Source organism: Ovis canadensis, chromosome 1 (genome assembly GCF_042477335.2).
Source record: "Ovis canadensis isolate MfBH-ARS-UI-01 breed Bighorn chromosome 1, ARS-UI_OviCan_v2, whole genome shotgun sequence".
NCBI classification, from domain to species: Eukaryota; Metazoa; Chordata; class Mammalia; order Artiodactyla; family Bovidae; genus Ovis; species Ovis canadensis.
The window spans coordinates 17,865,405-17,890,796 of record NC_091245.1 but is presented as its reverse complement, the minus strand read 5'-3'; the positions used below and the strand labels follow the sequence as shown (position 1 = coordinate 17,890,796).

The following is a 25,392-nucleotide window of genomic DNA, read 5'->3' as shown; positions in this document are numbered from 1 at the left end:
TTTAGCCACTAGCTGCTTTTTTGAATGTTCTTAGCCTACCTCTCCGCAGACTTGTGCTGAAGACACTCTTTTGAGCTTTCAGTAGTGGCTTTCTTTTTCTAAACCCAGAGTACTGTGGTCCCTGATGGTGGGCTAATTCGATTACACCATTGCCACTTTTAAATTCAAACTTCCTTGAAGCCCATGCCTTCAAGCTAAGCTCACGATCCAGCAGCACTCCCTGACATTCCAGGGCCTTCACCACACCTACTTCTATCAACACTGAGGGAATTTCAACACTCAGGATCCTTTTGAACACCATGGTCTATTTTTGACCCCTTTACCTCCGGTTCGGTCTTCCACACACGTGATCTTAACCTGAACTGTCACTACCAGTGCCCCAGGTCTCCACGCTTGTTGGTTTAAGGCCAGCATCTCATTCTTCCAGCTTCCTTAACTAGTACTTTTACTCCACCAGATCACTTTGGAACCGTGTCAGCTCACAGACTCATTTCAATCACCAAAGCAAGCTATGTGCTCTCATCGGCTTTCACTAATAAGGATACACCTCCTAGATCTGGGGACCGGGGAAGTGGACGCTGAGGACAACAGCATCAGCTTTACCCTGGCACTCACTTAAGCCTTATTTGGCGGTGCTGGGTCTTTGTTGCTGTGCTGGCTTTTCTTTAGCTGTGCTGAGTGCATGGGCGTCTCACTGCGCTGGCTCATCCTGTTACAGAGCACAGGCTCCAGTGTTCAGGCACCAGGCATTTCAGCATGCGAGCTACAGCTGCCCTGCAGCACGTGGGATCCTCCCAGACCAGGGAACAAACCCACTTCCTGCACTGGCAGGCAGATTCTTTACCACTGAGCCACCAGGGAAGCCTCTGTATTTGCTTTCTGTACCTTTACTCTTTTTTCCCTTCTGCTGGATTCAGCTGGCCAAGCTCGGGTGAAACCCAACCCTCTACCTGCTGGCAGTTCTACTTTCTTGGTATACTTATTTTCCTATTCTCCAAGACAACTATTTTACATCCTTTTCTCTCCTCTAACCTCCCATCTCTCATCTTTTCTAAAACCCAAAAATGCCATTAAAAAAAAAAAAAAGAATTTGTATAGATGGATTGACATCATTCTTAATATCCATGAACATGTAACTCTTCATTTCGCTTTAACATCTTTCAATAGTTTTGCTTCCTCCCAGATTTTTGGAAAATGCTACTTAGTTCTGCATGCATTTCTTTGATACTACTGTATTTCTTATATGAAATAAATTTTCGCTCTTTACTGAGTATCCATTCTTGACTACAAGCTCTTCTGGTTTGTTACCACTATCACCTATTCCTTAAGTACTACCTGACTGCCTAGGCCACCCAGTACGAGCTTCAACAGAAACCAAAAGCATCCTAAATTAATTTTAAAGGAATAACAACAGACAACAAACTTGATTTGACTGAATTGGCACTCAGTTCCTTACCATCTTCCTGTGCTCCAGCTGCACAGCTCTTCAGGAACATGAGGTATTCAAACTTACAGCGGGAAAACCTGACTCAAAGGTAAGCAGCTAGGGCAAAGCTGTCAGAGGAAGTCGCTGCAGCAGAGGACTGCGGCCACCGCCCCCTCTAGGCTGTCTAGTCCTCATACATAGTGAACTCAGCATGAGGTGCTGGGTGACATGAGAAAAATACACAAGAGAAAAACAATGTTCTGTCTGCAACACTGGCAGCAAGGCTACATCACAAAAAGCTTTCTTCCTTGCCATGGTTTTCAAAATCACATTCTTACATTATTGGATTATATAAGCAATGTTGAAATCATTTCCCACAACATATATCCTAATGCATGCAACTGTTAAAAAAAAAAACACTACATTTTACATACCATGAGCAGCGCTCAATTGTCCATACCATCCAAAGAGTTGGTCCCAAACTGAGAAAAGGCATTTCAAGGTGTTAACTGATACTAGCCCAGCTACTTGCCTATTTTTCCCCAATTTATTCACCAGTCCCCTGAACCAAAACTACCACTGCAAAGCAACTCTCAGCTCTGTGAATGCCAAGCCCCTTCTGAACAGGCACACAGCACTGCATGACTTCCAGATATGCCTCTCTAGCCAACTGTATATCCCCAAGGTCTCCAAAACTGGCCAGAACGGTCCAGAATGTCTCTGGATAGCAGTCATCAAATTATTCCATAAAGGAAAGTAAGACACTATAAAATATGGAACACGCTTATGTTACAAGGGTGCTGAGGACAAAATGAATGTCACTGATCTCTGTATTCTTTAAGCAGCCTTCCCACAAGCATTCCATCATTTGTGGTTACCATCTCTAGTACCCAAGTAAAGGAGTTGAGCTGTGTTTACTGAGTACAGCAGTCTCTGCGGCAGACATCTGCTAACTAAGGTGGGTGTCCTTCAATCTGCAGGCTGAAGTAACTCACAGTTCTGTTAGTCTCCACTAGAACATGCCCTCTCTTTACCACTGCCTCCCAGTAAAAGGAACTCACTGAATGGAAAATGGCCAGATTATCGTAGCAAATTCTAATTTTCAGTACAGGTATGCTACTCAACAAATGATTACACATTTTAAGAGCATTTCCTTGAGTAAATACCACGAAGTATCACCTATCTGCAGAGATTTAAGTTAATAACCAGCTAAGTACTTATAAACTAAAAAAGCAAGGCAGAAATATACAACAAAGACAATTATTTAAGACCTTTATTAACAGGTGCTTGCAGTTTGTTGACTTTTTTTTTTTGAAAAAATCAAGCTGTAAACTTTTATTACAAATTAAAAATGAGGTTCTTAAAAATCTCAACTTGACCAGATATGAAACAATTTAAAAACCTTTAAAGGTGTATTGAGAAAAAACAGGCTTTTTTTTTTTAAAAAACACGTTTGTCATTACCAAAAAGAGACGTCTTTAGGTAAAAATAATAAAAACCCCATGCTGCATAGATAATGCAGATAGTTCTAGTTATCTGGTCAACAGGCAAAAAGCAAGCACTTAAGGTCTTCAGCTCCAATCTTTTTGTTCATTTCTTATTGCTGGAATTTCATATTCATTTCTTCTTGTTGGATGACTAAACTGTAAGAGAGAAAAAAAAAGTTTTCTAATTACCTTCTATAGTTCACTGCAATCTTTCAGTATATCAAATTAGCTAGGCAGGGAACACATCTCATACTGGTTTACCTTTACACAGCAGTTCATAACAGGAGTGGGCACTGCTATATAATAAGAATGGTTACTCATAGGTTCTGAATGACCTTTTGACACTCAAAATAGGGGGAGAAAGTCTCACTGGCTGAAAATGATAATTCTAGAGTCAAACAGAGACAAATACATGTCTCCTAGAATCAAGTAAAAAGGGAATCCTCTTAATTTTAGAATTGATGATGTAATGCCAAAGCCACCACGTAAACAGACCATCCTGGTCATCATCACCTACGTTTTTAATCTGAGTAGCCATCCCACTTATTTTTGAAAATGAAGAATCTCATAACGTAATTACTTGTAGTTAGCAAGACTTTCCTCAGCTTACTGGTGTTTATGTGTGTTCTCAGTCATGTCTGACTCTTAACAACCCCCATGGACTACAGCCCACCAAGCTCCTCTGTCCACAGAATTTTCCAGGTAAGAATATTGGAGTGGGTTGCCATTTCCTTCTCCAGCTTACTTTAAAATCATCCAAGAAAGTTGACAAAAAAGCCCTAATACAAAAGATACAATGCAAAGCTAGGCCAAAGTATGGCTCTGATATACAATCCATTAACAAAATGACATTCAAGTCATCTTAAGATTAGTTTGGGTAGAAGACACTAAGTTTGAGTGGCTTACCTTACCTGATGAACTGGGTTTTCCTCTCTTTCATTAATGGACATCACTCATGACTGCCCAGAGGGCCATCGAGGCTTACTTACCCGGATGATGGTAGAGATGGTAAGCCGGCATTTACTCAGCCCCGCCCTGCTCAGCCTCGGGAGCGGACGAATTCTCAGCTGGTGGATCGGCTGCTTTTGTCTCTTTGCCATCTTGTGGTTTAGGGTTTTCTGGGCGTCTGCGTCGGTAATTGAAGTTGCGGCGGTACCGACGTTGAGGTGGCTGCTGACCTTGGGTCTCATCTCCTTGGTTTTCCTTATCTTCTTCATTGCCGTCCTCTCTGGGCTGTCTTTGGCGAGGAGGGCCCCTGGAATGAACATTGTGGAAGCTTGCAATGATAAAACCTTTCTTTAATCAAGTCACCAGGTCAACACATCTGCTCTTTCTGTTTATCACGTGGTATGCAGGCAATTTATCAAAACTGAAAGAGTAAACTTGGTTTTTACTTCACAAATTGAGTATGACGACTTGGTAAAAGGATTTGGAAGTGTAAACTAAGATGACCGTTTAAAACTGATTTTAACAGTCTCATATTACCCAATATATCCATATATATACCCAATATATTCATAGATAGTTAAGTGAAGTTTGGGGAGCCTGGAGTGCTGCAGTCCATGAGGCCACAAAGACTTGGACATGACTTAGTGACTGAACAACACACTCATATTATTCAAAATACCCATAGTATAACCTATTCCAAAGTTAGCCATGAAAGGACTAAAGCTGTACAATACCATCAATACCCTAATGCTATTTAAAAACATGGGTATTAAACTAACCAGGTTTGGAAACAAGTGCTAAACTTTATAGATGAACATTTGTTTTTTTAAAAAAAAAAGCAGAAATCAAAACCAGAGAAAAGGTATTATCTTCATATAAATCAAAGTACACAGCAACCATTAGTTTGGGAAAGGCAGATCAAAACCACTTCATACACACCAGGAGAGCTGAAAACAATCACACTGGGGAGGGGGTGGAAAAACCCCTCACTGCATTGCTGGCTGGTCTGGCTATAAAATGGTGCAGCAGCTTTGTAGAACAGCTTGGAGACTAAATGACCTAGCAGTTCTACTTCTAGATCTGTATCCAAAACAATATCCACCACGCATTATTTAAACATTCACAACAAGATGTGAAAATAACCCAAATGCCCATCAACCAAGTTAATGAAGAACAAAATGTAATATCCATACAACGGAACCTGATTTGGTCATAAAAAGAAATCAAGCACTAATGATAAAGGCATGAATGACAAATACACGAGGTGAAAGCCAGACACAAACTAGGCAAATACAGAGACAAGGAAAGCAGCAGCCAGGGGCTGGTGTGAATATACTAAAATCCACTGAGTCTCACACTTTAAACACCAGGATTACCAGCATGCCTTTACACCTGTGTAGGTCATTCCAGCTCTAACTATTTACGATTCCATTTCTCACCGCTAACCCCTCCAGTCTTCCACCTACCCCTCCCAACTTCCCCCGCCCCCCACAGCCCCCACCACCTCTTCTCCTGAAACGGTTTTCCCATGTGTCTGGGAACTCCTGACCAGTCTTCGGCAAAACTGCCCTGGCCCTCCCCTGTAGCCTTTTGAATTCTAAAATCCCACCTTTCAAATCTTAATGTCACGTCCCATTTTACTGCCCTTTTCCTACTGTAATTATCACGACAGTTCCACATAACATGGGCTTTTAGATTCTTTCAGTTCAGTTCAGTCGTGTCCAGCTCTTTGCGATCCCATGAATCGCAGCACGCCAGGCCTCCCTGTCCATCACCAACTCCCGGAGTTCACTCAGACTCACGTCCATCGAGTTGGTGATGCCATCCAGCCACCTCATCCTCCGTTGTCCCCTTCTCCTCCTGCCCCCAGTCCCTCCCAGCACCAGGGTCTTTCCCAACTTGTCAGCTCTTCACACGAGGCGGCCACTTTGCCTCCCATGCAACTCCTGTTTGCTACTTAGCTTCTCTCAGTTTCAAGCACTCCACTCTCTAGTCACCCTTTACTTCTTTTCCTGGTGTATTCCAGGAGTCTTCTTCTCCCACTCTTATTTCCACTAGGACCTATAATCCAACAATCCTATCGATCATTCTGTCCCTTAACTCTTCCTTAATCCTCTTCTCTCATTTCTCTCGGAAGTGCAAGGTCTACCACTAATGATTATCATCAAACCCAAACCCAGGATCTTTGAGTAGACAAATGCTGAACAAATCTAACTCTGCTTAATCTGAGGCTGCTGCTCAAAACGGCTGGAAAAGCACAAGCATGTTTGGTGGACCCACTTTAAATTTGTGATCACTGTTACCTGACTTCCGCTATTTCTCTTCTACAGATAATTTCACATATTTGTCCCAAACCTCTCACCCCTTTCCTTTTGACTTCACCAACACACTGGTGCCCATAAACTCTGGCTTTTTACACATGCAACATCCACGGTTCCCAGCAAAAGACATCCCATTGCATGGACCAAACCCAATCCTAACTGAAGATAGCTGCAGCAGATAATTCTGACAAGTACCCTTTTTTTAAAATTGCATTTTTCAGCCTACAAATAAGCTCTTATTTCTCAAACAAAAAAAATCCTTTCTTAATGATTCCTTTCCCTTTACTGCCACCTCATCTATCTTCCTTTCAGCAAAACTCCTGCTATACTGATCTCAGATTTCTCACAATCTGCTCTTGGATCTGCATCAATCATTTCACCCCCGGGATTATAAGTAGCATGTGTCATTTACTATTCAAACAAAAAATTCCTGACTAAATAGTTTGGAAAGCCCTGCATTCATCGATAGATTATAATAAATATATTCAAATGAGACCATTAAATAAAACTGAAGCACTCAACAAAAATTCATGTGCTGTTTTTAAACACACCAATGAAAATAGGTAGAAAATTGGCAAAGTTCTACAACGTAACAAGAAGTAGACCAAGGATACTGCCCTTGGGATTTAAAGGGACAGCGTATGAAAGCCTATTTTAGACCGTTTATCACTATCACAGATAAACACATCACTATTTAAGAGCTGACATTGGATTGTTTGCAGTATTTCAACAAGGTATCTGTGTCTAGGTTTAGACACAGATGCTACCTGTTAGTTTTAGGGATCACATCTGGAGACTCACTATTCTAAGACCTTTTACTACATATATGCATTAAACCTATCTGGCCTGTGAAGCTCTACCCTAATTCCTCTAATAATTAAACACCTTCTGTTAAAAAGGTATGCTTACCTTTACTTTTCTCCCTCCCAATGAATCAGGTCTTAAAGTTATAATACAGTGCAGTTTAAACTACCATTCTCTTACCTGTTAAAGGACAGAAATGGGAAATTCCATACCCTCATTAGAGTAAAACAAAAACAAAACCAACTGCAAAAAGTAGACCACATCTATAAAGCTGTTTTTAACCAGTGCCAGCAAAGATGCAAAGAACACATTCTCAAAGATAACTGACTTCAGGTTCACCTCTTAGGCATCTGATGAAAGAAAATGTGAAGTGTTAACAGACAAATGACTGAAAAAGCCTGCAGAAGCAGCATGCTGTTGCCGAGTCGTAGCACGCGCTCCAGTCAACTCTAAACGCAAGCCGCACCTGCGGAATCGTGGTCTGTAGCCCCGATACAGGTTCTGTCTCACTGGTCTGCCTTGTTCTCCGGCACCTTGGTTGTCAGCACCCTGAAAAGGCAATGGAGACCAAGCCAAATTTTACTCCATTTACATTAGCGCAAACCCCAACCAGACAAAAGTCTGAATACAGCAGCAGTTAGAAGGAAATAAAATCCGTTTACCTCCATCACTTCTCCCTGCACAGGAGGGTTGGAGTACTGTGGTCGACGCCCGTAGGGTCTCCGCATGTAGTAAGGTGGGAACCTCCGCCTGCGGTAGGGCCGGCGCTGTTGGGCCTGGCCTTCGGGAGCGCTCTCCGATCCCTCATTCTTTTCCCCACTCTCACTATTCTGGTAATTCTGCTGGTAATTGCGTGGAGGACCCCTGCGACGTGGATAGCGTCTATAATGGTTACGGTCTGCTGCGTATTTACTGCCTTGCACTGGAACTCCACCAGGGCCTGTAACATTCGCTGCCTCCGCACCCTACAAAAGCCATCATATAGTCATAGTGACAATGGAATTAAGGACACGCAGCAATTAACGCACACAAAAAGTACAAAAGGGTCTCTGTGGCCAGGGGTGCAGAGAAATGATTTAACACTAGCTCCTCACTGTTCTGAAGAGGTAGCCCTCTATCTGCAGCCAGCACATTAGGGTTGGTGCACCTGTGTTCAAGTGGTCACCTGACCCATCCATCCACCTTAGAGCCACCATCCTAATGGATGAGATCTCCAAAATATTTCCATACTGAAGTCAAACCTTTACACAAAAAGCATCCTCACCTTTTCTCCTTCAACAACATCAAACTCCACAGTCTCTCCATCTCCTACACTGCGAAGGTACTTCCTGGGGTTATTCTTCTTTATGGCAGTCTAGTAATATCACATTCCAAAAATAGATTAACAGGGGAGAATAATGTGCTTTTTCATTTAAAATGTACCAGAGTCAATATTATTTTAACTTGGATATACAAGTAAAATTAGCTTTAAATAAGACCAAACCATCAATAAATTTAGGAAAACAAGGACCAGTGCTACCCCCAACCTCAACCAAAATACTCCAATCTTACAAGGCCCCAGCATTTTATCACTATTTTCCAAACTAAAGCAAGTCATTTAACACGCAAGACAAACACAACTATAAACATATATTTTAAAATGCTTTTTGCAAAAGCATTATATGTAGCTTTGAACAAAATGAGGATATCCACCTATCCCCAAAGACTGCACTTAATAGTAGAAGCGAGCCCCACACAGGGCCAGTTTAGATGACAGGCGAGTTTAGTTTTGCATGCTTCAAAGTTGACCAAACCAACTTTGTCCCTGTGTTACCGTATCAAACTCTGTTACAAATGTCAACCAAAATCCCTTCCAACCTGATTGTGGGAATACTTCGATGGAAATGCAATCCCCATGAATTAACTATGACACTTTTTAATATTCTGTGGGTTATTACCTCCCCAGAATACATTAAATCTCTCATTGTTACTCATTCTCTAGACTTGTATAATAAAACTAAAGGGGAAGAATAACATCTCACATTTAATACTTCCATGAAGTACTTTCATGCATTACCCACTCAATCGCATTATGAAGATGTGAGGCATCATTATTCATTCCTCTTTTAGGGTAATAAAACAGGCTTTAAAAGTCAGGGGACTCGCCCAAGGTCACAAAGTAAGTGACAGAGTATGGACTTTTCTAAATCCAGGTCTCGGGACTCCAAATCCCATGTTCATTCTACTATATCACAGCGGTATCCATTACGGGATCACCCATGCATTTCCATTCCAGAGGCGGCAGGACAACCAACAAATCTGAAGCCAATTAAGCTAAAGTTGCCCAGAACTGCAGTCTCCTTGTAACACCACCAAGACCTGAGCAGCCAAAGTCCTAAGAAACAACTAAATGTTGAAACCACCTCCAAAATAAAGAGGAAAGCATGTTGGTGACAACTTGTGGGTTGGTACAAGTGGGTGACATGTGTTCAGCCAAATAATCGATCTCATCTGTCATCTAAACTGTCACAAAGTTTCCATACCTTTCATGTAACTCTCAATTATCTGCAGTCATAGGGGATAGCAGAAATATGGGTTAATTAAAACCCCAAACTCTTGTTTTGGTCAGTATCAATTCTCTCCTGCACATTCCCAGACCCTTCACTGTTGCCCAAAGGCAGCAAGACTGGCAAGCCTTGCTGTCTGTCTCTTGTACCCAAGTCTGCAAATTCCTTCGAATATGCAGAAGGAAGTAAGAAACAGATTAAGTACTGGTATTCAATTTTATAAAACAAACATTTGTTTTAATACAATATTTTGCCTGAGCAGTCTTTTATTTGTTTAGAATTTAAATGTTTCCATACTTAATGTTTGACCCTGTGATTACTGAACAGGGTTTTGGATGTACCTAGAAATTGATCTGGACTCCCTCTCAATTGTCACTGAGTGGTCTACAGGTCAATGCAAAGAGCTACACAACACCAACTTAAGGCAGTCTTTCCAAGAAGTATGCTGCCAGCCAAGCTCACACCTGCCTGAATAAAGGCACGAGTGTGGAGACTGACTTTGTCTTTTGATGTCTAAATCACAGTACAGTGGTTAAAAAGTTCTCAAAGAGCGATTTTCAATACAAGTCAATAATATTTCAATAGTCTCAGTAAAAAAAACAAAACAAAACAAATCCACTCCCCCCGGCAGAATTCATATAAGTATGCATTCCTAAACATTTTTCCTACCCATTGCCCGTTGCATTCCTATGGAGAAAATTAAGTCCAATGAAGCCTATGATATACTTAAGGTTGAATTATCAGTGTTCACTTGGCAGCGGCTTAAACAATAAACTTCTTAACGTTTACAGTTGCCCCGAACACTCCCCTTAAATAGTGCTTATGGACGAGAGCTTGGCACGCAGCACCTATCCTGGCAGTTTTTCCCTCTCAAACACTAAGGCTAATCTAAAAACTATTCAATAAGCAATTACCAACCTTGCCATACCACCCTTTCACTTAACCTTCAACTAGCAAGGATTTCTAAATTTGCCAAGCTGGTAAAAATTCTCCAAACATAAAAACATATCTTACCCATTCAAAGTACTTTAGAATAAACAGAAGGATCTATGCTACAATGTCCAGTTTTTCAACATTTGTCTCAAATCAATGTATTTTGCAGCTTTGGCCTATTTCCCCCATCACTACTGTCATCTGTCAGAGGTAATTCTAACAGCATTTGAGTGTGTTATGGACAGCAACAGTATGGTTCGAATTTAGATTAATGGAGGTTTTCAGTTTATCTGAAATTAGGTTTGAAAATTTAGTGTAAGGAATCAAGTGAATTCAACATTTAAAAAAGCTACAGCTATTAACAAAACAAAATATCAACACGAAAGGCCTATTTTAATTAAGTGAACTGCCAACACAATGTTTTAATGTACACATTTAAGCTGTACTACCCCTCTTCCTGTGGGAACTAAACTGTTTGGTAAGTGGACTTAATAAACCTTTTTTACAAGGAACAATAGTTCAGAAGACATACACCCTTTTCTTCTCACAAGTGTTGAGCCAGAAGTGTAAATAGCCACAGGAGCACTCACCTGGTGTACAAATACATCTTCCTTGGTGTCATTCCTACAAGACAAAACCAAGTAGAACAAGTTAGAAAACTGAACACTCCGATGCATGTTGCCAAAGATTAAGAATACGCTTGGTCCTTTGTGCCTTCCCTTCCCCTTTTTAGAGATTTCCCTGGCTGCCAACCAGCCACTAGGAAGGAAATTAAGAATCGAAACAGAAACACAACCAGTAAATCACAATGGTTTTACTAACAATCGTCTCACCACCTACTTCAGAAGGACTACAAAAGGAAAAAGGCAAATAAAAAGTGTGAGCTACAAAGCCATTAAGAGGACAGAAGTGACTAGCAACATCTATTGTCACTTCTCATTCTACTAAACACTAAAAGCATTCCAGCACAAGCCATTCGTGCCTCTAAGAACACTGTTACTAACTTAAGTAGAAGAGATCATGAACATACTCTCATCAATTAACTACCTTCCTTCCTACTTCATCTTTACCATCCCCAATTCTCAACTTTCACTGAAGGTATAAGGACGACCTCAGAATGTACAATACCAGGAGTGAGCCCTAAATGTAAACTATGGACTTTGAGCAATAAATAATGGTGTCAAATGTAGATTTGTCAATTTAAACAAATGTATCACTTGGTACAGTATAGCAGAAGCGGTCATGGATACAATCTGAAGGCCTGGGGTACACGGGAACTATGTATTTTCTGTTCAACTTTGCCATGAACAGAAAGTGCTGGTAAAAATAAAGTACTGATTAAAGTAAAGCGACAGATTACAATGAAGTATAAATATGAACACTACCAATACCGACATCATTCACATGCAAGCCTTGTTTGTGCCAGGAAACCAGGAAGTGAAGATGAATGCAACTTTTCACCAGCACACAACCCTCTTTTACTTCGTTTTAAGACATCATTTTTACACCAACCTTCGTTGTTTAGTTGTCTCTTTTGTGACCCCCACGGACTGTAGCCCACCAGGCTCCACCATCCATGGGATTTCCCGGGCAAGAATACTGGAGTGTGTTGCCATGTCCTTCTCCAGGGGATCTTCCCAATCCAGGGACTGAACCTAGGTCTCCTGCACTGCAGGCAGATTCTTTACTACAGAACTACCTGGGAAACCCACACCAATCTTTAGTCTGTTGTTAAATAGGGGAAAAACTGTGAATGAATGGATGTTAGCAGTGAGGGGGCAGTGGTGAATGACTTCCTAGAGATTGGGAATTAATGTGATGATACTACTAGTAAAAAGAACCCCTGGAGAAGCAACATTTCTGGACCTTTCCTGACTCACCCCACCCTGCTGTCAGTAGGTCAGAGTTGAGAAAGGACTAACCTTTCTAGTGTTTATGCACCAAAGAATCCATACAACATGGGAATATCATAATCCCATTCTGACATTCTCGCAAACAGGATTAATTTAAACTCTTCAAACACACACACACCTCACCCAAGGCAGGGTGAGTGAAAACTGACCTTATAAACTAGCTGAGTATTGTTGTTTAGTCACTAAGTCGTGTCACTAAGTCGTGTCTGACTCTGCAACCCCATGGACTGTAGCCTGCCAGGCTCCTCTGTCCATGGGATTTCCCAAGCAAGAGAACTGGAGTGGGTTGTCATTTCCTTCTCCAGGGGATCTTCCCAATCCAGGGATCAAACCAGCGTCTCCTGCAATGGCAGGTAGATTCTTTACCACTGAGTCATCAGGGAAGCCCCATTGAGTATTAGGAACACTTAGGAATTAACAGCCGGCTGGAGTATCCATCTGTCAAATAGGTCCACATACATCACACAATTCCATAGCCACCACTAGTTTTCAGATGCAACATGACTGAATTTCAAGCTCTAAGGTAGTTCCAAAGACGGGGGCGTTACTTTCATTACCGCGAGTAAAGGATATAAGACTTGCCAGATGACTAAGGTAAAGGACATTTGGTATTGGACTTCCATTAAGTAAATTTATTACTTGAGTTTTTTGGGGGAAAAAAAGAAAAAGGAATTTATGGTTTTAATATGCATCAAAATTTCCTTAAAAAAAAAAAAAAAGAGGCAACTTTCAAGAGAGGGATTTTTCATTACTATCAATGCTGCTGCCCATGGACCTGGGTAGCTAACATCATTTTTTCTAATATAGCTGCAAATAGGTATTTACAGACTGAAAACACACACCACAATAAAAAGAAAAGCAGTTGTCTATGAATCTTACTTTAGGGTTGTAAAGGGAATTTTAAAAAATTCACCAAATACTTCTCTAGTCAGTTGATCTAGTTGCAACTTGTTACACAGGGGAAAAGCAATACGTAACAGCTTATACTGTGAGGGTTTAAGTTTCAGATACTTTGCCAAGCATTTTACCATACCAATCCTCACAATGCCAAGGTGGGTGCTTTTACTTATATTACCACCCATTCTACAAATTAAGAAAATGAAGTATGTGGTCATCTGCTTACAGTGGTAGAATCTGACTCTACAGGCCCTGGTCTTTATCAAGTTGAAAACTCAGAAAGGACCGTCCGGAAATCTTTACCTATTTCCAAATTATTTCCAGGTAGACTACAGGATACGGCTTCTCTAATTTTGGGAGAGGACAGTAATAAATAACAAGCCAGGTGGAGTATCTCTGCACATCCTCACCTGCAACACAGTCACATTCTGTGTGACTGGACCAGGGCTCTGCTACATACTGCCCCCTCACCACCCTCAACACATGGGAAATGTAAACGCAATTCTTTGCCCACAAGCCACATAAAACCAGTTCTGTTCTGTGTGGGTTTGTTGATTCCCAATTACTGCCACTTTTAGCTTCTTTCCAAAGTCTATTCTTCCATATTATTCCACCTTATTAGTTCTTCCTCTGATCTACCGTAGCCACAGGACTGACAACGAAAGAACAGCAAACGCAAAGGCCTCATTCAATTCTTTAATAACGTTGGGTATTTACTTGTGCTAGCTAACTGGGCATTGTGCTAAGCACCAGAAATAAAAATAACACATGGTTTACCCTCAAGAATTTCTATCTAGAAGGCCGCCACCATTCAGTCTAATACAGCAGCTGAATTACCAAACACAGTTGCATATTACAGTATGTTAACAGAAGCAGAAGATATTAAGAAGAGGTGGCAAGAATACACAGAAGAACTATACAAAAAAGATCTTCACAACCCAGATAGTCACGATGGGGTGATCACTCACCTAGAGCCAGACATCCTGGAATGTGAAGTCAAGTGGGCCTTAGAAACTAGCATCACTACGAACAAAGCCTGTGGAGGTGATGGAATTCCAGTTGAGCTATTTCAAATCCCGAAAGATGATGCTGTGAAAGTGCTGCACTCAATATGCCAGCAAATTTGGAAAACTCAGCAGTGGCCACAGGACTCGAAAAGGTCAGTTTTCATTCCAATCCCAAAGAAAGGCAATGCCAAAGAATGCTCAAACTACTGCACAATTGCACTCATCTCACACACTAGTAAAGTAATGCTCAAAATTCTCCAAGCCAGGCTTCAGCAATATGTGAACCATGAGCTTCCAGATGTCCAAGCTGGTTTTCGAAAAGGCAGAGGAACCAGAGATCAAATTGCAAACATCCGCTGGATCATGGAAAAAGCAAGAGAGTTCCAGAAAAACATCTATTTCTGCTTTATTGACTATGCCAAAGCCTTTGACTGTGTGGATCACAATAAACTGTGGCAAATTCTGAAAGAGATGGGAATCCCAGACCACCTGGCCCACCTCTTGAGAAACCTATATGGAGGTCAGGAAGCAACAGTTAGAACTGGACATGGAACAACAGACTGGTTCCAAATAGGAAAAGGAGTACGTCAAGGATGTATATTGTCACCCTGCTTATTTAACTTATATGCAGAGTACATCATGAGAAACGCTGGGCTGGAAGAAGCACAAGCTGGAATCAAGATTGCCGGGAGAAATATCAATCACCTCAGATATGCAGATGACACCACCCTTATGGCAGAAAGTGAAGAGGGACTAAAGAGCTTCTTGATGAAAGTGAAGGAGGAGAGTGAAAAAGTTGGCTTAAAGCTCAACATTCAGAAACGAAGATCATGGCATCTGGTCCCATCACTTCATGGGAAATAGATGGGGAAACTGGAAACAGTGTCAGACTTTATTTTGGGGGGCTCCAAAATCACTGCAAATGGTGACTGCAGCCATGAAATTAAAAGACGCTTACTCCTTGGAAGGAAAGTTATGACTAACCTAGATAGCATATTAAAAAGCAGAGACATTACTTTGCCAACAAAGGTCCGTCTAGTCAAGGCTATGGTTTTTCTAGTGGTCATGTATGGATGTGAGAGTTGGACTGTGAAGAAGGCTGAGCGCCGAAGAATTGATGCTTTTGAACTGTGGTGTTGGAGAAGACTCTTGAGAGTTCCTTGGACTGCAAGGAGATCCAACACGTCCATTCTAAAGGAAATTAGCCTTGGGTGTTCTTTGGAAGGAATGATGCTAAAGCTGAAACTCCAGTACTTTGGCCACCTCATGCGAGGAGTTGACTCACTGGAAAAGACTCTGATTCTGGGAGGGACTGGGGGCAGGAGGAGAAGGGGACGACAGAGGATGAGATGGCTGGATGGCATCACCGACTCAATGGACCTGAGTTTGAATGAACTCCGGGAGCTGGTGATGGACAGGGAGGCCTGGTCTGCTGTGATTCATGGGGTTGCAAAGAGTCAAACACGACTGAGTGACTGAACTGAACTGAAGGCCTATCAATCAAAGGAGGGGGAGAGAGTGGCAAGATGAGATATAGAACCCAACGGTTAAGAGCTCCTTACCAAAATCACTGGAGCCAAGGTTGGAATCCTGGCTATTCCCATTATTAACTACATAATCTTGGGCAAGCTGCCTTATTTATGAAGTCAAATGTCTAAGTTTGTTTCCTAGTGGCCTTAAAAAACAAAGGCAAAGACAAGTCAAATGAATTTGATCACTTCAATATCATGGTCAACATTAACTATTGAACTTTTTTACATTCAGTTTCTCTACTTCTTGGTGTTCACAGAACATTATTCACTACTGAAAAATTTTTTACAATGAAAACACAGCTTTCTCACCTATCTAAAAGAACTGATACAATTTTGCTCTTATTCAGCATATAAGATGTCACAGTAGTGACATCAAGGAAAAAGAAATCACACAGACAGCAAGAGACTGAAGAAAAGGGGACGCCATTTTAAGTTAAGAGAATGCCAAAGAAAAAGGAAATCCTGCCGGTATCTAAGGAAAATGAAAGGCTCTTCAAAGTCCCTAATGTAGCCCAATGAAGGTAAAAAGCATGTAGCCAACTTCAAATTTTAGGAAACGTTCTTTTCACTAGGTGCCAATCCACAGTATTGCCCGAAAGGAGACATGTCAATAAATGCTCTTACACCTTTATCTGAAGGCCACCACACCAAGCCATTAATAATTTAATATGCCCAAGAGCATAAATTAACTTATAATCCTATAGCTATAAAAACAAAAGCTTCAACTCTCAACAACTTAGTGAAATGACTTCTGGCCAACTCACAATCAGTGCCTAACAACCAGCACATGAATCAATCCTAGAGCGCTCTGCATACAAGCCACTGTCTTAAGAACTACAGTCTGTTTTTGAAAAGACTGCCAATGACACATCAGATTTGGGGGACCATTCAAATGTCTTTTAACGCCTCCAGCCCCCTTGAAGTGAAAGTGTAGTCGCTCAGTCACGTAGCACACCATCAAATCTTCAAGTTTTCTCTAGTGCCACAGCATTTACTCATTTATGTTACAGACTACCTATGATTTCTTGGCTCTTCCCATGTCATCAAGCTATGATCAGTTCGACTTTAATAGCCTAAGAGGCTTGGCAATCATCTTTCTACAGGTCTACAAACTTTAAAAATTAACAAGCTTTGTGGGACTTCCCTGGTGGTCCAGTGGCCAAGACTCCACATTCCCAACGCAAGGGGGCCTGGGTTCAATTCCTGGTCAAGGAACTAGATTTCCACATGAAAACTAAGACCCAGTGGAGCCAAGTAAATATTTAAAACAGGCTTTGAAGGGTCACAGACTGCTGTATATTTTCCTCTCTTTTAAACAACATTTAAAAGGCAAACCTGGTTCCTGATTCACAGATCATATAAAAACAGAATGAATTTAAAGATAAAGCCTAGTACTCTCTCCTATAAATCCTTAATTGTCTCCCAATATTACGTAGACAATCTACACACTAAACTAGTACTATATTACGGCAATCCCTAACTACATGAAACAGGCAGTGAGAAGTAGAAAGCTTTTCAAATCTGAGGAACTAGCAGCAAACAGGGGTCCTAGTGACAGGCTAGATATCATTTAAGAACTTTTCAAATGGCCGAGAATACCACCTCCACCCCCAGTCTGTAACCATACGGAAACAAACAAATTGAAGACGAGGCAGACAGCATAACAGCAGTTAGGGCAGACAAACTCCAATGTGAGAAAACAAATTCAAATCCCAGCTCTGCTACTTACTAACCACACTTCTTGGAGCAAGTTTACTCAATCTCTCTGTGCCATGGAATAGTACCTATACCTGAAATGTTGAGGATTAAATCCATTAGTTGACTTTAAGCATTTACTATAGTTCCTGGCATAAATATTTGATAAACATTAGCTACTCTTACCACCACTGTAATGAAGAATCAGTTATATACACATGAAATCCCCAATAGGGAGGCCCCCTAAAGGGAGACCAAACCTGAGAGCCACGATATAGTATTTTTCTAGAGAGGGACAGCTGAGTCTTTTCCTTAGACCCTGGGTAATAAGTAATAAACACAAATGCATTAATAGAGGCCAGGCAGGAAAGGAAGTCAACAACAGGAGAAAACTAAGCCTGAAAGATGTGGTAAAAGAGAATGCATACCCCAATTACAGGTGGTAACATGTAACTGACGAGCTGATTTTCATTTACTTGGAACTAAAGGCCCCCAAACTAAAATAGTAGCTCTTTAAAAACTCACAGATTAGGCACATTACAAGTTTGTGATCTCTTCTGTATTCGATTCTCTTTGCTCAAAATTTCTTGGCCACCCCTTACAATTAATTTAGCATTTTAACTACTCTGGATAACAGAAAAATATTTCTTTTCTGGTCACTAAAAGATGCATGTCCAACTGGAAAATAAGTTGTTACTGATCCATGTCAATCTTTCTTAAATTTGGTGAGCATGGATTAATCCTCAACACCTGGAAGCAAAAGAGGAAACAGTTTCTAGATTCAAAATCAGAGTAATCAAACCCTGAAAGACTGACCCCATGCCATCCTTCTAATGCTATCTCAAATAGTCCTGAGTGAAGTTTTTCATTATAAAATGAAAAATAATTCTGGGGGTTAATAAACCCCTATAGCGACATAATCCAATTATCTTTCATAGTCACAGAACACAAAGGAATAACAATGAATTCCTAGACTACATAGCCTAAGAAAACAAAGCCAAAAAACTTGCTGTGTTAAAATCAAGTCTTATTTATTTGGCACCTTTCATACAATACAATCCTTAAAAAAACAATTCTAACAAGGCTTTAACAATTATCACAAGCAAAAACAGACTGAAAAAAAGTTTGTAATGAAAATACATTCCTTTAAAGGGGACTTTTACATTAAAAATGTATTTTTAACAAATTTTAAAAACTTAAGAACCTAAAATACATAATTCATAGAATCCCAAGGTTAAAATTAGACCTATACAATCATCCCACATACTGTATCCTCAAAAACAGCACCCATCACACACACTCTCTCTCTCTCAGGAAAGCCAGGTGCCTACAGCCCTGAACCACTTGCTATACATTTTCCCTTAAGCAAGGTAAACCTCTCCTGGACTTAACTTCTGTTAGGTTTTATAGTGTCTTGTTCAAAAGTCTCTGAATCATTGAGACAACCAGTTTAGAAATGTGAAGCACATTTATTTGAACCAGTTAGTTTGACAAAACACTGTGGTTAAGACAATCCAAACAAAGGATCATTAAAAGCCAACTTACATTTAACTTGCCCTATCTGATGATCAAAAGAGTTGATTACAAGTTAGATGGATAAAGGAATGGTATCTCACAGAATAAACTTAGAACCTGAAGAACTGCTTTTATCTTGGATTATCAATTGTTCACCTACAAATATAATCTAGATCCATTTAACAAATGCAGCAGAACAGAAGGCACATATATACCACAATCTTTAAAACACACACACAAATTACTTAAAAGGCTGCAAATTATAGATCACTCCTAATAGGCACACCTGTGATAGCCTATAGCCACACTGGGTCAAAGGTCAAAAGCAGTGTTTCTCAAACTAAGGCTTACAGGCTATTATCACCTGGAATTCTCCTTAAAATGTACTTCAGACCCAATGAATCTAAGCTAAGAAAGAACTCAGGAATGTGTACTTTTATCCTTTCAAGGTAAGCACACAAATTCGAAAACCACTGGTTTAAGGGTGAGGCCAAAGTAAAATCAGAGTAAGACTGAAATACTAACAAATTCAGAGATCACCTAAAAAGTGGTCAAACACTGGCATCAAAGCAGTCCCTGCCTTCCTCACTAGTAACCCATTATCAAAAAACTGATTAGAAAATGTGGCCTTGGCCTGTCCCAAGGCAGTGTAAGAACAGATGGAAAATTCCTAAAGATTTTGGAAGAAACAAAATGTTTCCTCAACTGCAAACGTGGAAAACAGACCGTCAAATGCTTACAATCTCTTTTGCTTTCTGAGCGTTTGAGTAACTAGTGGGTTTTTGCCAGCCAATTGTGTGTCTAGGCTTGATCTTGCCCACTTGGTTTCCCTCAGTAGAGTCCATTTCAGAAACATTCGGTATTACTTCTTACTCTTGAAGTTCTTTCAAACATCCAGCGTAATAGGGGTGTTAAGAAATAAAACGCTGCGATGACCGCATCACACCTGTAAGGCCAACACTGCTGTCAGCACGCACACTGCTCTACACCCTGTAGCTGCACCACCAGCCCGGGCAGCCATCTTGGAAAAGATGCCCGGCTGACAGGGACCACGAAGAGCACTGTGAGCGAACTGCCGTCACCATCCCACTGCTACAAACAACTCAAAGGGTTAATCCTTAAGATGCAGTTTGCAGCTCTGCCTTCAAATACAAAGACGAATGTAATCGTGGACTAAGGTCACTGTAAGCTACAACCAAAGATTTAACAGGTACGATTTGGGGGGACAAGGAAGTAGGAGGAATAAGGCAATAAGACCTTAGTCAAAATGACATACTTGCATTGTCAAAGCACGTTACCTCCAAAGGTTAAAAAGTTGTAAATAACCTATATAGTAAACAGCGGCTCACAATTTCAAATACCAATTTCAGTAACATAGAAAAGAATGACGGATAAAAATGCGAGGTGTCTAAGCCTAACAAAATCACACCAGATCTTAGCTTTTTCTCAGTTCGCCCTGGTAAGAGATGGCTCACTCACTCCGCCTGCCTTTTAAATCGCTTTGTATCTTTCAAGTTAGCTAGAGATCAACATTTAGCTACAAAACAAAGACAATCTCTACGTCTCCTAATCCTTTCGGTCACCAAGGAAAACAAAACCCCACTAGCCCTACACCAGGGATGGCAACCTACACAAGCGCCAACAACCCCAAGTTCCTAAAGCCTACAGATGGAGGAGAGCAATCAAGAGGCAGGACAGGGCTTCAGCGGCGGTCATCTCACCTGTTGATGAAACCATATCCGTTTCTTACATTGAACCATTTTACTGTTCCCAAAACCTTCGTTGCTGAAGGAGAGAGGAAAAAAAAACCCACAATTACTAGACGTCCTTTTTCAAAACCGCCACGCTTCAGCATCCGGTGGCTCACGCATTCCCTGGCAAAGACCCATGGCCACCTGACAGCCTTTTTCCCCAGGGCCTGCCGGCCATCCGCACGGTCCACGTGGGTGAACCCACCGCAGCAGAGGCCCCGGGTCAGGCCCGGGGCGCGGGCCCGAGCTGGGTGTGCGCGGGGACCGCGGGCGGCGGCGAGCACGTGAGAAGGGGGAAGCCGCCCGGCCCACTCCGGCCTGCGTAGGCGGCGCGCCGCGCCCTCAGGGTACACGCGGAAGGGAGCGGGTGGGGGACGGAACAACGGCGTGCGGGCCCGGGCGCACGCGGCCGGCGGGCACGGAGGGGAGGGACCCCGCCGCACACGCGGTCGGCGGCGCGCGGCCGCACAGGGGGAGGGGCGCGCGGCCGCGCGGGGTCCGCAGGGGGCGCGGGAGGAGGCGCGCGCGCGCGCTTGCCGGGCACGCGGACCGGGCGGGCCAGCGTCCGCGAGGGCGCGAGTGGGGGGGCCTGGGGGAGGGGCGGCCGCGCGCCGCCGAGACGGTCCCCGCCGGCCGCGCGCCCGCCGGCTCGCCCCGCTTCGGGTAACGGTTCCGCCGCCAGACTTCCCTACTTGCCCCACCCCCGTCCACGTCCGGTTCTCACCGATGACCTTCTTGTCCCCGCCGGCAGGCGCCGCCGATGTGAGGCCGCCCGGGCCGCCGCTCCCTGCGCCGCTGCCCGTCGTGCCGGGCTTGGTGTCGGCAGCGCTGAGGGCGGGGGCGGCGGGGGGGGCGGCGGGCGGCTGCTGGGTCTCGGCCTCGCTGCTCATAGTTGCGGTGATGGTGACTGGGGCCGGCTGCGGCAGCTGCGGCTCCTCCCGGGGTGTGATGGTAACTAGGCCGGCGGCGGCGGTGGGGCTGCTCAGGGCTCTCTGGGGTCCGCTCTCCGCTCCCGCTACCGATCGAACTAGCGAGAATGGCGGGACGGGCGGGATAAGCCCTGCGAGCGACCCGCCCTAAGCATCGTTCACTGGTCAATAGTGTTGTCAATCTCACCACCTGACCACAACTCCTAGTTTCTATTGGCTAATAGTCTTTCACTCCTCCACTCTCATTGGCCTTTAGGCGGCTAATTCGGCCGACCTACAACCGTTCCTGCCTCTGCTGCCGCCATAGAGACCGGAACTAGAATTAGAGTAGAGTCACCACGAGAACCATAGAGAACCCGAGAGGACGGGCAAGAGGGGACGTGACTTTCACGAGGCTGCAGCCGGGGTGGGCCGGCTCCAGGTCCAGGGTTGTGTCCTGGCCGAAGGAAAGGTACGGCCAGATGCCTGCGCCGGGATTACCCGGCCTGACCTGGGGGCTTGGAACGGGGCCCGACGACACCATAGCTGCATGTGGAGAAGGCCTCCCTCCCGCCCTGCTCCAAATATGGTCCCTGTGACCTCAGACCATTACTGCAGATAGAGCCGTCTTTTCTACAATGGCCGTGTACTCGCGGCACAGCCGGGAGTTTCTGGAACATACTTAAACGTCTCCATTCAAAGAGCGTCGGTTTACGGCGAACCAGTCACTCTGCGGGGGGGATCACGCTAGCTATTAGGAAGCCCCTGTTAAAAATATTGAGGGCGGAGGGCGGGGGTGTACTCCATGGGGACCTGCCTTCCAAGCACAGGAGGACTGTCTTGTTAAGTATTCACATCTTTTTGTATTGGCCACAAAAAAAGATTTAATTTCAGCTCACGTTTATTGAGCAAGCTAGGCATGTTATTTTTACAACAGCCATAATTGAGGCTGCCACACGATGTAGATGAAGCCCTGCACCTTCGTTCTTTATAAAGCGTCTGCTCTCTCCCGGGGATGGACAAGTTCGCCAGTTGCAGCCTTCTTAAACTCAGTCTAGGGATGAAGGCACAAATTCAAAATGCGACATACCAAACACCCCAGCGCTGCTAACGCACAAAGCGTTTTGGGAGTGGCCGTGGGAAGAAGGTAGAGAGCCGACTTCAAGCACATGGAGGTTTATGCAAAGGCATAGAGGGAAGAGATGGGCGTCTGGGGGAAATGCAACTAAAGTAGTTATGTAGGACCAGAATGAAGACGCTGGGTTATACAGGAAGGCCGGGTTAAATTAGGAACATTTTATCTGAAACTTAAGGGCAATAGTGAGAAGGGTAATTTTAGAGTTGAAATGGGGACTGGAGTGATTTTTTTTTTAATGCTAGGGAGTAGAGAATGGGTTAGAACCTTGGAAGTAGGGAAGCCGCCTAGGAGGCTAGTGTGGTAACACTTACCCTATCGGTATCATTTAGGCTGTCAATTCCACCTCCTAAACGCCTCCCTGAATCAGTCATAGAAAATCTCTAAATGCCAATCCAGTCTTTATTCCTACTGCTGCTACTCTGATGTAGGCCATCATCATCTAGTGCTCATTGTAGGGGTGGTTGTTTAGTTGCTAAGTCGTGTCCGACTCTCTGTAACCTCTATGGATTGCAGCCCACCATATTGCCCTGTCTGTGGGATTTCCCAGGCAACAATACTGGAGTGGGTTGCCATTTCCTTCTCCAGATCTTTCCAACCCAGGGATGGAACTCATGTCTCCTTCATTGGCAGGCAGGTTCTTTACCACCGAGCTACCTGGGAAGCCCCAGAGCAGGGGTAAGCACACTTTTTCTCTAGGGGTCAGATGATTCTGTCTCAACCACTCAGCCTTACAGAGCCTGAAAGTAACCATAGGCAGTCAGTAAACAAGTGCATGTGTTCCTCCCAAAAAGTAACTTATGGAAATTTGAATCTCATGCAGTTTTTTGTCACAAAATATTTAGATTTTCCAACTGTTTAAACCCTTTCCCAACTATTTAAACATTTGAAAATCATCCTTAGGTCATGAACCACTGAAAAATAGAAAATACCTGGTCTGCCCTGGCTTAGAGCACCACTATCATTTTTTTCTTACTCTAACAGTTCCCACGCCAACATCCAGTGTTTGAAACCGCCATCTGATCACGACACTGTCTTACTTAAAATCTTTCAGTGACTACACCACCCACAGAATTGTCCAGATTCCTTAATGTGGTTGGCAGGACCTTGCATGACCTCTAAACTTGGTTTCCAGTCTTCCTTCACGTCCCTGGTCCAACCTTCCAGGTGACCTTTTTACAACTCCTTCCTCTGAATTACTGCATACTATTCCCTCTGTTCCTCCTTTCTCCTTTGCCTCTTCATCCTCTACACCTTGCCTCAGGTGTTACTAGGAGACCCTTCCTCTCCTCACACAGGGTACTGCACTCATTACATCTGCCCTATAGGACCACCAGTTCCTGAGGCATCTAGCATAGTCCTTGACACATGGTATCTTAATGTATTAAATATGGTGTGATGTAGAAAATGGATCAGAGAAGAAGGTACTGATAGCAGAGGTTATCTAGGCAGCAGTGCCAGTAATCCAAGAGAAAAGGTTTGCGGCCCCAGAGCTGCTATTCATCTGTTCCAGCTCCAGGTGACTTTTGGCTGTTAAAAAGAAAATGTTTCCTCAAAGGCAATTCTGCCAACACTGGGGACATTTAAAAGTGTGCCCTATAGGCTTGAGAGCTTCTTTGCAAAGTGGAGTTACAAAGACACTTAGAATAATGGTAGCAGCACCTTTGAGAATAAGTGAGCAACCAACCTTCCCTATGTAACCGCTTTGAAGGGATGGCTTCTCAAGCAGAAAAATAAATTCTGTAACATTTGTCTTTAAAGTGTTACTTGTAAGTATCATTACTTACTCATTCAATTACTAAGCTCTCTCTTCATGCTCAATGCACATGAAGATAGATGAACGATTTAAGAAATAAGAAACTAGTTTTCCTCGTAGCTACATCTCTACCACTGCAGATGGTACTGAAGCACTGAGGAGAAAGTTCATGTCAAAATTCATCCCCTGTTTCAGGGTGGGAGCTCTCCACACCATAGTCCCCCTGTCACCCTGAGAGCCCAGTGTAGTGACCACAGCTCTGGTGTGTACCTTTAAGTGATGTGAAAAGCCAGTGGGTTCATTCCAAGAATCTCCCCTGCAAAACTTTCACTGGGTCCCCATCTCTCATAGACTCTGGCCCAAGAACATAGTCCCCTTTTCCTAGAAAGCCCTCCCCACCATTATCTCCAGGCTAATTCCAACCAATCTGCCAATACTTACCTCAAATGTTGCCTCTTCCTCTCACCCCCAGTCTCTCCGCTCTGCTTCCATAGCACCTTAAACATACCACTGTCATTCATATGACAATTTATTGAGCACTTACTGGCTACTGGGTTCTTATCTCTTCTAGTGATGGAGACAGCAGTAAAAAAAAGACAAGACCAAGTTTCCTGCCCTCATAAGGGTTCATATTCTAACACCGCACTGAATCCAAACTGCCTAGTCCCTGTCACAAGAACGGGTCACATCTTACTCATTTTCACAGCTCCAGTGCCCAGGACAGACACTGGCATAGAATATAGATGCCAAGTGTAATTTGATGTCCCATCGGGGCTGTCAACTCAGGATCCCAGCTGCTCATCCTCCCTCCTGTCTCT

The 25,392-nt window shown here is 43.1% G+C and overlaps 2 protein-coding genes across 3 annotated transcripts in view; both read right to left on the bottom strand.

The window, feature by feature from the left end:
* Positions 1-2,681: 2,681 nt before the first annotated feature.
* On the bottom strand, positions 2,682-25,306 carry YBX1 (Y-box binding protein 1). 2 transcript variants are annotated; one of them, XM_069588405.1, is made up of 8 exons: positions 21,500-22,737; positions 20,746-20,809; positions 11,056-11,089; positions 8,251-8,340; positions 7,649-7,951; positions 7,453-7,535; positions 3,903-4,168; positions 2,682-3,069 (listed from the first exon to the last, which is right to left on the bottom strand). In XM_069588405.1, exons 1-7 carry the CDS (start codon positions 21,663-21,665, stop codon positions 3,934-3,936), a joined length of 975 nt encoding a protein of 324 aa, XP_069444506.1. In that variant the 5' UTR covers positions 21,666-22,737; the 3' UTR covers positions 2,682-3,069; positions 3,903-3,933. The 2 variants fall into 2 exon arrangements, with proteins under 2 accessions (XP_069444506.1, XP_069444516.1); XM_069588415.1 differs by lacking the exons at positions 20,746-20,809; positions 21,500-22,737 and adding an exon at positions 25,016-25,306.
* PPIH (peptidylprolyl isomerase H) overlaps positions 22,567-25,392 on the bottom strand; it is a 22,704-nt gene continuing 19,878 nt past the window's right edge. Inside the window, exon 10 of the mRNA XM_069588584.1 lies at positions 22,567-22,737. The gene's annotated coding sequence lies outside the window, so the exon portion shown is untranslated. The remainder of the gene's footprint in view (positions 22,738-25,392) is intronic.

What these genes read in the sequence shown, in the direction of transcription:
- YBX1 (XM_069588405.1), bottom strand. Translation starts at nt 21,665, where the DNA reads ATGAGCAGCGAGGCCGAGACCCAGCAGCCGCCCGCCGCCCCCCCCGCC. An exon ending in GGATATGGTTTCATCAACAG is followed by an intron (nt 11,090 to 20,745) that starts GTGAGATGACCG and finishes TTTGTCTTGTAG; the next exon opens with GAATGACACCAAGGAAGATG. An exon ending in TGCAGGGAGAAGTGATGGAG is followed by an intron (nt 7,536 to 7,648) that starts GTAAACGGATTT and finishes TTGCCTTTTCAG; the next exon opens with GGTGCTGACAACCAAGGTGC.